The sequence below is a fragment of the Canis lupus genome, chromosome 20, assembly GCF_003254725.2.
Source record: "Canis lupus dingo isolate Sandy chromosome 20, ASM325472v2, whole genome shotgun sequence".
In the NCBI taxonomy this organism is placed as follows: Eukaryota; Metazoa; Chordata; class Mammalia; order Carnivora; family Canidae; genus Canis; species Canis lupus.
This window is the reverse complement of record NC_064262.1, coordinates 10,745,885-10,760,639: the sequence shown is the minus strand read 5'-3', so window position 1 is coordinate 10,760,639 and position 14,755 is coordinate 10,745,885. Positions and strand designations below refer to the sequence as shown.

At 38.1% G+C, this 14,755-nt stretch overlaps 1 protein-coding gene across 1 annotated transcript in view; it reads left to right on the top strand.

Annotated features, from left to right (window-relative positions):
* GRM7 (glutamate metabotropic receptor 7) overlaps positions 1 to 14,755 on the top strand; it is an 827,750-nt gene that overhangs the window by 499,952 nt on the left and 313,043 nt on the right. The window contains 1 exon segment of the mRNA XM_025451007.3: positions 6,157 to 6,297. Within this exon segment, the coding sequence (XP_025306792.1) occupies positions 6,157 to 6,297 (141 nt within the window).

The window sequence follows — 14,755 nt, the reverse complement described above, 5'->3', positions numbered from 1 at the left end:
GCAGCAATCAGGGCTACTTACTGCTCACTCTCTTATGCTGCATGAAGCCACATTAGTATCTGTCAGCATCCCTTCACCCTGGCTGAACAGGCAGCTGTGTCCTCTAACCCCCTCTTGACACTCTGATAGCTTTCCTCTCATGCCACACACTTGTGAGAGCTTCTTCCTCCTCAGCTGGAAAGGTCACCTCCCAAACATCCTGCCCTGGAAGAATTATGTGTCTATTGATTTGCACACTCTTGTCTCCGCCACATACTTCAGGGGGCATTTGAGGGCAGCACCCCAGTTAAAGAAGGAAGAACCATATAAATGTGGTTGTAATGCCAGCTAAAACCCTGCTTATTATTTCCATGTTGTTTTAAGTTTACTTCCAAGGTTATGTGAATTTTGTTCAACATGTACTCAGTGAGACATTTGCCATAGAACCACCTGTAGATTAATTTCTGAAATTAAAATAATCTGTTCAACAAAAGGAATAATTTAATACTAAGAATTTCATCAGCTCTACATACAAGAATGACCTTTCTCTTTTAACATAATTCTTATTCTGTTTTCTGTCAGCTGAAACCTTGGTCTTGGTGCCTTTGGGTTAAATTTTAAAACTCTGATAATTTAACCAATATAAAGGCATGTGTGTCCAGATCACTTTTTTTCTGAACTCCTGTAAGAATAGGAATAAAGTCTCAATTCGCTGAAATACACCTATACAAGCCTGTATACATATATTATTAGATGAGAATTATTCTACATTCTGCTTCTACCCTTGATCCTGTTGTACCTTGGTGATTAATTGCACATCTTGTATTAAATACTTTATTCCTTAAAACAACAACAACAACCAGTTAGGGCTCCTGGGTGGCTCAGTCGATTGTGCATCTAACTCTTGATCTAGACTCAGGTCTTGATTTCAGGGTTGTGAGTTCAGACCCCATGTTGGGATCCACACTGGGTGTGGAGCCTACTTAAAAAAAAAAAAAAAAAAAAAAAAAAGGTAAAATCACTAGGCTAGAGCAACTTTAATGACAGATAAAGAGTGTCAGGTTAGTGCCTGCAGCTAGATGGAAAGCTTTGGACCACCCCATAGCAGAAACTCCTTATCTATTAATAAAGCAGAGGTATGGGGCACCTGAGTGGCTCAGTGGTTGAGCGTCTGCCTTTGGCTCAGGTCATGATCCCAGGATCCTGGGATTGAGTCCCATATGAGGCTCCCTGCTGGGAACCTGCTTCTCCCTCTGCTTATGTCTCTGCCTCTCTCTCTGTGTCTCTCATGAATAAATAAATAGAATCTTTAAAAAAAATTTGTTTTACTCTTCCACCTATTGAACTGTCCAGTTGCCTAGTGGAATTGATGTTTGATGTAGTAGTTTGGTGATAGGACATTTGTTACAGAGAAGAGGTGGGGTAATAAGTGGACCACAGCAATGCACTATAGTCATGGTTCTCGATCTTTGGAATATGAGAATCTCCTGGGAAACTTAAGGGGAAAACAATAGGGCTAATCTGCCTCCATGATCTGTTTTCTTCATCAGCTCTCTAATGACTGTGATTCCCACCAAAGTGTGTGAATCACTGCTCGATGTATGGGCCTGAAAACCAGGGTCTCAAAGCAGGCTGATTTGGGTCCAAATTTCTTTCTCAGCCTTAGTTTTTAACTCAAAAGTGTTGATATGATTAGTACCTACTTCTTAGGATTTATGTGACACTCATTGAGAAAATGGATCTGTTATCTTTGTAATTGTAACTATTAGTGCAATTTTTTTGTATGACCAAATGGAAATCTGACAAAGATTTTGACATCTGCTCACAAGAATATCTTATTTATACATTTATTCATTCATTAACATTACCATTTATGCCATTGATTTATTAGAATTCTAGGAGAAAGTCTAGATTATGTATACATAGGAGATGCTCAGTGACTTCAATATTCTTTTTTTTTTTTTTTTTTTTGACTTCAATATTCTTAAGACAAAGCACATGCTACTCCATCTGAATAAATGCCCGGTGTCTTTACTTCCCCCACTTCCAGTTAAAACCTGTTTTTTCCTTTTCTCATCTGTATTTACTCCCTCCAGGAAGCCCTCTCTGGCACTCTAAGACAGTTATTTCTCTTTGTGTGCTCCCTAAACATTAGGTATCCCTCCTCCATAGAAACCATTACAGGTATAATTTTATATTTATTTAGGGATCCCTGGGTGGCGCAGCGGTTTGGCGCCTGCCTTTGGCCCAGGGCGCGATCCTGGAGACCCGGGATCGAATCCCACATTGGGCTCCCGGTGCATGGAGCCTGCTTCTCCCTCTGCCTATGTCTCTGCCTCTCTCTCTTTCTCTCTCTGTGACTATCATAAATAAATAAAAATTAAAAAAAAATTTATATTTATTTAAATGATACTTGCCAAAATCTATCTTCTTCACCAGGGTACCTATCAATCTGCTGAGGGGCCATCTGTTTTAACCCAAGATTAGTGAGTATAGAGAATAGTGCCTGTCACAGGGTAAGTGCTCAAGAAATATTTAATGGATGAATGTGGTTATTTTACAACTAACAGTATTTTACTTCATCAGATACAATGCTGAGTACTTTACAAATAATGGCTCATTTAATCCTTCTAACAACACTAAGGTAGATATTAATATTAATCCTCTTTTACAGATGAGGAAACTGAGACACAAAATAGCTGAGTAATCTGCTCAAAGTTATACAGGTAGAAAATGCGAATGTTGGAGTCAGACCCAGACAGTGTCTGATGTCTGTGTTCACCAGTACACTATGTGGCTTCCTTACTGACAGGAAGGAAGTACAGCTCTCAACAAACTGTTGAGGTGTCCAGGAAACCACTCAAAAGCAAATATATGCTGCATTACTACTTGACTAAGAGTTTTGAGTTTTCCCCTCAGGGTCCGTGGACCTTCAGTGGAGGAAGTGAAGACACAGGGCTATTTCAGGTTACCTTTTCAGCAACATTAATAAAACACAGCAACTAGATTAAAATACCAGGCTGGAGAGCCCAGAATGATCACAGGGCATACAGATGAGAAACAGCTTTGGAGGCTGCAAAGGGACCCAGAGCAGCAATGCTTAGGAGTACACAGACAAGCAAGCACATCAGGAAAATTCACCGGCAAGTTCTGCAGCATGTTCTATCTTCCCGGGCCATCTACAGGCAATAGGATGGGAAGGCAAAGCTCCTGCCATACTGAGCCAGGTGCCAAGTAAATGTCTCAACTATAGAAGCAAAGCAAAGGTCCTCTCGTCTGAACCAAGGTATAAATTTGAGGCTGAGAGGGTGATAATACTGAGATCTTACAAATCGGGCTGGAATTGCTCAAGTCCCACCTACTGAAATTTAGAATTTGTTCTAGAATCCTGCTTCTCAAGTATGGACAGTAGAGTATCACGTGTTAAAATGCAAGATTCACCCTGGAGCCCTGCTTCTTAAAGTAGAAGCAGCATGATCATCACCTGGGGTTTGTTAAAAAACGTGGCATATTTGGCCCTACCCCAGACCTCAGAATCTGCCTCTTAGGAGATACTCAGGAAATTTATATATATATATATATATAAGCACTTGGGAAGCAAGAGCCATTCCGGCTTATAGATGAAGGTAGCCACCAGGCCCACAGGGAGGAGGATGAGGAGGCCACTAAGCACCAGCTATATATATGAGTGAAAAGGACAGGGGTGGTGGTTCAGAGATCCTGCTCCTTTTCTGCATTTTGCTGTAGTGCATACAGCCTTCCCAGTGCCTGCTTGCTTTCTCAAAATCTGTTTGTTCTCATTTAGAATGAAGAAAATTCTGACTGCTGCTTTCCTTTCTTTTAAATGTTCCATGGTCACCTACCTACATGTTAGCTCAAACTAATCCTTACTTCCTCACCAGGCTTTTGCATTTCCAGCAGACACAGGATGGAGAGAGGTGTTTTGAAGTGATAGACATTTTTCAATAATGAGGTTTTCTTTAAAGATATTTTCTTCTGAGCTGGGGCATGTATATATCCTTGCTACAATTTGATCCATTTTGGTAGTTCCTATTCTGAGGAGGTTTGGAATTCAGACCTGTGGCATGTGGCAGAAGAGTTTACTTCTGAAACTTCGACTGTTCTGTTGAGGGCACTTCTTCCTGAAGGGTATGTTGTTTGGGGTGTTGGGCAGAGAGAGGCTCAAGGTGCTGTGATAAAGGAGTGTTTCAGTTGTCTAGCCACTTTAAAAATTACCTCAAATGTTACTGGCTTCATAAACAACCACCGCTGAGTGACTCAAGCTGGTCTCAGCTAAGTGGTTCACCTGCAGTCTGCTGGAAGGCTGCAGTGTCCAAAGAAATTTTGCAGAAACTGACTGGGCTTTTTCCACATGATCTGCCATCCTCCTGTCAGTCATCTTAGAGTGTGGCAGCTGGATTCCAAGAAAGAGAATTCCACAAAAACAAGCCACAGTGAGCCCAGCGCTTCTCAGCCTCTGCATGTATCACTGCTGTCAATACCCCATGGAGAAGGGCACGGTTCATAAAGCGGGATTTGGGTATAAAGCCCTGTAAGCATGGTCTAATCAGGGACCATTGTCACAATCTACCACTGTTGATTAATTTGTGTTTTGGGGGGGCCAGATGGGAGGGGAGAACATGAGGCAAAATGGTGAAGAGAGAAAGCTCATCACCAGTCACCATGTTTGGATGTACGTATATACATGACTGAATGCATGCATTTAGTGTTCATGGAAACAGGGGGACTCATCCATATTTCCCCCCCAGAAGTTTCCTTTGCTTAGGAATATTATGTTATGCATACTCGAGCCAGATTACTTTCAAATCCATTAAGGTAGTCATATACAAGGACAATTGGCCCACATGTACTGACAAAAGCCTGGAAAATGACCTAAAAGATGCCAAATACTTCTATTTTCCCTAAAACATTATGTAATGCCTTGTGCTTTATGTTTCTTTTTCTTTTTACTCTATCTCATTTACTTATTTCATATTTTCCATTTATAGTAGGTTTAATATATGTTGGGCCATGAATTTAGTATTGGCCACTTAGTGATGAATAGAGCTAACCTGATATGCCCTTCTCATGAAGTTTAGAGTCTGCAGCTATTTTTTATGGCCTTAAAATGAAGGAAAACTGGGTAATTTAAATAATGTGAAACCAAGTCCATCTCCTATTGTGGTTAACCCTGAACTCTGTAAGTTTCCAGCATCTTTTCACAAGCTCAAGGTGCTGTGAGGGAAGGGGAAGGAGGTAGCGCTGACTTCATTTCTGCAGAAAGATGAAAGGAAGATGAGGGAAATGTGCACTTGCTCATGTTCCCCTGACTTAGGGAGATGAGTGAAGCTAGGCCTCAGGCCCAGCCTCATGTTACCGACTCCTGTCTGATTCTCCTAAGACCTTGTGACTCCATTGGAACCTTGAAGGCTGCACTCCTGAATACATAGCAAGGAATTTCCTGGAGACTTGGCCTCTTGAGTTTCTCATCCATGCACTCAGTGAGCAGCAGTGAGCTTTATGTTAGACTCTGATTTACTTGTGGCTGTTTCAGAAACTTCCATTTTGATTAGAATATCAATTACAAAATAGGATGTTCTAAATGAAAAGGAGGTGTTAAAATGATATTCACAGGTCAGTAGCTCACATAGAAATACAGAATCGGCCTAAGGGTTGACTTTGAGCATGCTTCTATTTCATTGAGCCTCTATTTCCTCAATGGCACAGTAGGAATGATAGAGGTTGCTGTATAGGTTGTTGAGATGAATAAAAGAATCCGTGTGAAGCACAGAATCTTATCCATAGTAAGCACCAAAATGATCAATTATTATCTTGAGGAGGAGGAGGAAGACACTTTGTCCCTGGTCTAGCATCACTAGAGATGCAAGACATGTTGTGATCATCATGTCATCTCTAAGGTCATTGTGACTATGTCATTTGTAGGTCACATCTTTGCCTGACCTATTGAAATAGGGATTTAGCCATAGGATAGGCCTAGAATATTTTTTTCTTCTTCTTTCTTTCTTTTTTTTTTTTTTTTTTTTTTTTTTTTTTTTTGATGCCACAAAAGAGCATCTAGTCTACTAAAATAAAGAAAACCCAGTCACTGGTATTTTTATTTCTAAACATTCCAGCAATGCCCCACAAGCAATGACCTTTTCATTTAACTCTGTTTAGGGTTTGATGCCTATTTTACATCCCGCACACTTGAAAACAACAGAAGAAATGTATGGTTTGCCGAATACTGGGAGGAAAACTTCAACTGCAAGTTGACGATTAGTGGGTCAAAGAAGGAAGACACAGATCGCAAATGCACAGGTAATTTCGTTCTAGTTGTCCTTCTCCTGTTACTCTACGTGGCCAGCATTGAAATGTCTGCATAGCTGACAGAAGAAAGCTTGGCTGGAGACAAATTGAAAAAGTAAATTGAATTTTACTAGATTGTTCAGAAAATGGAACAGGAGCATAAGTCTTATAGGACAAGAGAGGAACGGACAAAATTGTATTCTTTTCTGCCTGTCCATCTATCAGTAATTGACATTTTCATTGATTCTTGGAATTCAAAAGGGTCATGTTGCTTTGAATGCTCTCAGTGATAAATATTAGTTCATGTTTTAGCTAGGAGTATGAATTCATTTTCACATAGACAAAAATCTGGCAAATCCCCTATCAGCACCAGATTTGACTGTTATCATGGACCATACCGTCTATTTGATTAAAGAAACAAAATACTTGGGTTTAGAGTAATGAGAATTCCAGTGGATTTCCATAACATGCAAGTTAATGAGTCATCTGCTATTTAAAATATGCTTAGAAATACTTAAGGGGCACTTGGCTGGCTCAGTCATTAGATCATGTGACTCTTGATATCAGGGTCATGAGTGGAGTTAGAGTTTACTTAAAAAAAATATGTAGGCAGCCACATAGGTAAACTTGCATAATTATTACAAATTAAAAGACATGTGTAAGCCAATACATATATATGTGCATATATGAAGTAGTCAGAAGACAAAATTAAACATTCACTGGTGCATTTACAAGTATTTATTGAGCAACTCCTTCCTTTTCAGAACAATTCTAGGTCCATGATCTGATGGTAAGCAAGCCAGGTCAAAACCCAGCTTTCATGCTGCTCAGTGGGGGAAAACTGACATTATTTTTGTGATCTCTCGATGAATACATAATTATAAACTGTTATAAGTGTCCTGAGGGATATATGCATATATAACCAAGAAATTTCACTTATATTGGAGGCAGAACTGTCTCAAAAGACCTCCATGAGGTGCAAGTAGGCATTGGCTAGTTTGTAAGGGAGAGAAGGACAGACAGGAGAATTTCTCATGGAGGAATAACATGGCAAAGGGCTTATAGCAGGAGCAATTATGGTACCTCTGAGGATATAAAAAACAGAACTACCTGACTGAAGTACAGTGGCTAGGATGAATGTGTGAGCTGAGGCTACTGGTGCAGAGATGTGGACAGGGAATAAGCTGTATGGGTACATATGTGGAATTTGGTCTTTACCCTAAGCATACTGGAACCAGGGCTGGGGGTGGTGGTGGTGATGGTGGTAGTTCTAGAAGCATGTGATGTGTTCTACTATCATATCACCTAGCCCTAGATTATATAGCAGTACCCAACTTCATACTACAGTAGTCTTTATCATTTGTAGTGATGACCTTGAAATACCACAGAACCCTAAAATATTATTCTGAATGATCCAGAAGAGGGACTCATGTCAAATATACTGATACATAGTTTATCTTTGCAGTGCGGATCTTTAAATATTAGTCATCCAGATACACTAGATTGACCCATTTGACAAACACTTATTACTGAGGAATACATGCAAACTATGGTCCTAAAAACATCACAAATGGTATAAAGATGCTTAAGTTTAAGGCTTTTTCTCAAGGTGTTTTTGTGAATGAGAAATAAGCTAGGAACAGAGCTATGACTAAAAGTAATGATACAAAATCGATGTTACATGATTAGGTTAATAACTCAGTACATTACAATACCAGAGAACTCTATTCTCTATGACATGGTATATAGCAGCAGTGTTTTCAAGGATGTGACGTTTATAATATTGAAAGGAGGGATGAAAAAAAAATATTTCAATGTTGACTAGGCCTGGGTGAAACAAAGCTCTCAAGAGGAAACTGAAAAAAATTAGTTTGACATCTGGATAATTTGTCTATATGACAAGGAACATCCAGGTATACTAGAAGTATCTATATGATTGATGACAACAGTTTTTTGATTCCTTCTGACATTTTGTGTTTTGTAGAGTCTAGAAGCTGGAATGGGTTGTCTTGTGGCCATTAGGATTGTCCTAAGACAAAGCCCCCACCCTTTTAACGTTTTAACACCATGGTTTTACCTGTATTTGCATTTTCATGCTGATCATCATGAATTGGGGTTCATAAAAACTCAAGTTCATTATCCAAATCATTATCTTTCAAAAATATACAAAGGGTTTTTTTTTCGTATCCCACTCCTTCCATGTGAAAAATCTGTAATCATATTTACTAAATTATCTGTGACCCAAAATCATTTAAACATTGCCTCTGCCCTCTTTCCTTCCTTAACACTTTCACAGTTGTTAAGATGTGCCATACTGAGTGGAGATAAATAATATTACTATGATTGTGTCTCTTATTCCTGTTACTGGGTTTGAGTACATGAATGGTCATATATTTGTTTCTTGTATTGCCATTTCCCAAATCCAATTAAATGTATATTCTGATGTGGAAGTATTCACAAAATGCTATTTTAAAGACTCTGACCCTTAAGAACAGTTGACCACTGAACAACATGGATTGGAATTGGTCCACTTAGACCAATTGTTTTTGATAAATTTAGCACTATAAATGTATTATCTCATGATTTTCTTAAGATTTTTCTTTAGCTTATTTTATTAGAATACAGTGAATAATACCTATAACATATAAAATATGTTAATTAACTGTGTTATTGGTAAGACCCCTTTCAACAGTAGACAGTTAGTAAAATTATGGGGAGTCAAAAGTTACAGGTGAATTTTTGACTATGAGGGGATTGGCAACCCTGACCCCTCCCCCACCACGTTGTTCAAGAGTCAACTATGTGCTTCAACTTGGAAGTGGAATAATCAGAGAAAAAGCATGCTGAGATTTGTTAGATTAGAGTGAAGGAAGAGATAGAGAAGTTACAGAATGAATTGTATTGATAAGAGTTCTTGAAACCATGGTGAGAAATTAAGTTTTAATAATGGAAAAGAATGGATGGGAAGAGGAAAGTGTTGATGGGCTTAAGGATATAGATGATAAACAGGAAAGATGCTTTGGTAACCGGGGTTTTTTTTTAAGATTTTATTTATTTATTCATGAGACACAGAGAGGCAAAGACATAGGCAGAGGGAGAAGCAGGCTCCACGCAGGGAGCCTGATGTGGGACTCAATCCTGGGACTGCGAGATCACACCCTGAGCCAAAGACAGAAGCTTAACCGCTGAGCCAACCAGGCATCCCAAGTAACCAGGTATTGAAACATAAAAATAACAGTCACATTGGAAAGAAATTTCCAGATGAGGAATCAGGCTAAGTCTGGCATTACAAACAGCAAGTCTGGCTCTAGACAGCATAGATAGTGGATATTCTGAAGACTGCAGAGAGCCTCCCACCTTACAAATCTCTCTCTGACTGGGCTTTGCTAAAAAATAAGAAAAGTCTTAAAACTCCTAGGATTTGGGCATAAAATAAAATGCCAACTTGTTTTTCCATATTTTTTTTACATAACCTTTTTAGCCATAATGAGGTATTTATTATATATTAGCTCCAAGTAGACGGCTGATGAGTCAATCACCTGGCCAGACAAGCTTTGAAGATGAGGTGTGGGTTCCATACTATTTAGAGAGAGCAAATTTCTGCAGTTAGGGAACAGCAGTGAGTTCTGAGAAGCTAAGGTGGTAAAAGGTCATAGAAGGAAGAATAACTGATGAAAAACATGATATATTATTAAACTATGTATACTTCATAATTTAGCTTGGAGCTTGATCTGCCTGAATTCTTATAGAAACTTACCTGAACAACCAGGCAATTCTTATTCATATAAATTACCCATAACATTTAAACGCATGTGTTCATCTCCTTCAAACAAGGAAAGCTGCCATAGTCTTTAGCATTTTAAGAACGTCCAACTTTGCTTGATACCCAATTCCTAGTTCTTTTAACCTTTAGAGCTAGTCATTCTTTATCCTACCTTCCCTGGTGTTTCACCAATTTTCACTAATACAGCCTAAGACTTGCCTTTGACTCATCCTGTTCATGGGTTATCTTGACTGCCATCCCCCAAGAGGACATGTAGTTAAGTTCTTTGGTGGTTTAAGTTTTTTCTTTCTTTTTTTTTAAAGATTTTATTTATTTATTCATGAGAGACACAGAGAGAGAGACAGAGACACAGGAAGAGGGAGAAGCAGGCTCCATGCAGAGAGCCCGATGTAGAACTCGATCCTGGGACTCCAGCATCAGGCCCTGGGCCGAAGGTGGTGCTAAACTGCTGAGCCACCCAGGGATCCCCTGTTTAAGTTTTCATAGAAAACACAAACTCTGACAGATACTATACTGTTTCATAATAGACCTACATTTTGTCAGGGACATAGTGGTACTTACATACACAATAAAGTAAGTTCTTCTAGATACTTCCAGAATAAAGTAAATTCTAGATACGTTACAAAATAAAGTAAGTCCCTCTTGATACTTCTAAAAGTATATACTTTCAGACTATTTGTTGTTTGGGGGCAGAAAGATCAGAAGTGATTTTCTTTTTTGTGCTTCCCTGCTCCCATCCCACTGGCTAAATATGTTTAGTTTATTCCTAATGTTTACTAGTATATTGTTGACACAAGGACCAGTTGCAAATATGATCTTTTTGGGAATGACACATTTTTAGGGCAGTACCAAGATTAAGGAAAGAAGGAAAAGTACACAGGTGGTGATATCCCTGAAAAAGGCATTTGAGGCCATCTTGGAGTCCAGAAAATCACTCTACCAAAATGTTTAAGAAACCAGTTTTTGGCATGAAAGAGGCCTGGGTTTGTGTTTTAGAGCTATCCCTGAATGCTCCTGTGAGAGACCAGACTTTATTTAACATTTCAAAGCCTTTTCTCATCTTTGAAATGGGAGTAATAAGTCTTTCCACTTTAAGTTTTTGTTGGGATTGTATTAGATAACTTACAGAGGATCTAAAATGACACTGGTGTATTAAAGCTCAGTAATGGTGGGATGCCTGGGTGGCTCGGTTGGTTAAGTGCCTGCCTTCTCCCTTTGGTGTGCTCTCTCTCAAACAAATAAATAAAATCTTTAAAATAATAAATACTCAGTAATGCAGCAATCACCTGCTGTTTGGAGCTGAATGCAGTTGCCCGTGAGGGTTTCATGAAGATCCTATTGTCACATGTTTGTGCTTAGAAAATCAGGGTATATATCAAATTCTAACAGGAAAAATAAAGCTATGAAATTGAGTAGGCATAAAGTATAGACAGGAGCTTTTCATTGGAGTATACATTGCACAGTGATAATGAGGCATCAAAAATTATAGACAGCATGCAACTTCATGCTATGATGGAATATGAAACTCAAGGCTTAAAGAATTTCAGTGCCAAGATGTAGAGTATGTATCCAAGCACCCATGAGCCTTGGACTTGACTGACACCTCATGTGCCAACTTTTGTACAATTTATCTCTGACATGCTGTATCTTTATGTGGTTGGTAGCATCCCTAAGGTCTTTGCTCTCAAACCGATCTTTTAAACTTCGAAGGATGTTCTGAAAATCTGAATGTGCTTGCCTCTTGCAGCTCATAAAAATTACCACTCTGTCATATCTTACGACTTACATAGAACATTTGTCTAACTAACATTACTCTTCCGCCAAATGCCATTTTGTGGATACTGGTTCATCAGAGTTACCTCTTCACTGAACAGAAGGAACTCAGTATTTAGAAATCTATCATCCCATGAAGGGACAATTTGACTTTCAAAGATTTGTTTTCCTTTTGAGATGACAGAGGATGAATAAATTGATGACATTTTTAAAAATAAAAACAAAACAAAACATTGTTTTCTGTTGCTAGTGCTTGCAAGTCACACAATAAGCAAATTTGATTTTTATTTGAGCCTTAATCAATCAGTGTGTACTGTGGAAAGAAATCAGAGGCTTAAGAGCATACTCTGGTAAATGTTCACATTTTGGGGGAATCCTTAAACTGTCTTTTTCTTTTCACCTCACTTCTCAAAGCTAATAGTTTAAGTAAAGGTCACTTTAGGGTGGAGCCGAAAAAGTCTTTTAAGAAATGCTGTTAATGAATAAACCAAATAATAATAATAATAATAATAAAAATAAAATAAAAATAAAATTACAAATAAAAAATTAAAAAAAATGAATAAACCATGTATTTCTCAAGTTTTCTTCCATTTCACATAGGACCCAGGCCCAGGTGCATTGGAGCCTATATAATTTAACAAGTCTATCAAAACAAAGGAAGAACACTTAAGTCAAGTGCTTTGAGAATATATGTGCAAAAAGCATTTATGACTATACTAATTAATTTTTCCTGCCATTTTACTTTATTCTGAATTGACATTTAATTGTTATATAGATGTTCTGTTGCAGCACCTAATTTACTCAGCATAATTGAGGAATCCACATCAAAATGTTACAGATAATGTCTAACCCTTTGGTACTCTGACTTTTTGAAGTCCTTTTGATGAGAAGCAATGTAAAATACCATTTTTATACCTTTGTGCTTTTTTACATACAAATTCAAGGCTGATTCATTGTGATTTAGTCTGCATGTAGCAACCACTATGGAATTCTGTGTTAATATGTTCTTTGTTAAAAATTTTATTCTGACTTACCTCTGGAAATCAAGATATTGGTTGTTGTTTCTCTTGCTACCATCACCCTTATGTCTGCCCCTACCTCCTTTCTAAATGGCTGGTTTCTGTCTATATGGGAAGTGGAACCATATCAATTAAAACAATATTTTTTAATTCATTAAAAAATAATAGTAAGTAAGTATTAAATGTCTCAGAATCATGACAGAAAGGCTAGGGTATTACTGTTTTTGCCCTGGTTTCAACCAGTGTTATGAATGGACAAGTCCTTGTGTTTTTTTATTTTTTGGAAGACCTTCTGCAACAATCATCAGGAAACCTTGAAAAAGGTTTATTACTTACAAGACCTTGAGATTACACACCTGGGGCCAACTAGCGGGGTGGTGGGTAAAAAAGAGAACATGCTCATGGCCTTGTGGTTCTATTTTAATTGAGAGCCAAGGTGGGGCTCTGGTTTCACCTGCTTATTCTTGGTGAGATTGAAAACACAGTAGTGGGAATTTAAAGTGCAGAAAGAGAAAAGGGAAGCGGCCCAAATTGTCCATTATTGACATCTATCAAGATCTAAAATAAAAGGCTCTCACTGGGGAAAGGTCCGCAGAACTCTTTATGTGTTCCTATGGCTGGCAATATGTTAAAAGATAGCCCTCTCCATAAAGGATGCCTCTGCAATCAAAGCTTAAGGTAGGTACTTGCATTACAAAAACAAAAACAAAAAACTATTAGGGCTTATACTACAATCTACCCTATGATGCCAAGGGATCAAAGTCAATGAAAAGGAAATTAACTTCCTGAGTAGCTGATAAGCTGAAAGTCAGGGATAGAGTACATTGTAACCCAGAGGGGTACACACCCAAGTAGGATTATTGTAGCAAAGCCTTTAATAATTACAGAGCAAGAGTCTGAAATCCGATATGTAACCATTGTCCTCAAACAGGAAAGGTCAGCCATGAAAATAGGTCCATGATCTCAGGGGCTCACCCTGGTAATTTGAAGGATTTGAGTAATACTGGGAAATGTTTTATCACCTTGGGCCACCTGGTATAAGTAGGTTTGAATCTGTCCTGAGTTGGTAGATGTTTCTATAAATCAACACATGAGTTTCTTAGTCCTAAGAATAGGTCAATTCAATTAAAGGAGGGAACAATGCAGTTGGGTTACCCACATCAGGCATATATGATTTAATAAGCAGCATTTCTATGAAAACAAAAGAAAACAGTGACAGTTAAGAATTGGGTATACCAGAACTCTAGTTTTTGAGTTCTGAATGCACTTAGTTGAGAAAATTTCATAGATGTCAGGCTCAAAGCAACTTTAGATGGAGTAAGGGCACACAGTGGCAGTCTGATAGATTTTGCCAATTTGTGGTTTGTATGTCTCCACTGATTTTTCTAAGTGGCTCATGTGATACCATGTGTGAAGACTGTTCATATATGAGCTATTGTGATTGCTCTGAAGTTGGTTATCAGATTGTTCCACTTCAGTTTTAGTTCTCAACGATTCCAAGTCAGAAGGTTCGGCAAAAATTGGAAACCTTAGTTTGAAAAATTGTGATTAGATATTGGACAAGACAATGACAAGAGTTTGGTATTATGGTCCAGTATACAGGTAAAAAGCAAAACCTCAGTGATAATTAAAAGAACCAGAATCTAATATCCACAGGTGTATATTATAGTTCCTACTGACCTATCTTTCCACCTACAATTATCCCAGTATCTATCAAAGATAAGCATAATAAGACTAATTTGTTTGCAAATTAAGTCCAGTTTCATTCAGTAAACTTGGCTTGATGATGTAAGTGCATGTAAGAATAATGATTGACCATGTAAGGCTTTTATTTTTTTTTATTTTTTTATAAAGATACTTTTTTATTTCTTTTTAAGTTTTATTTTTTTTTAAT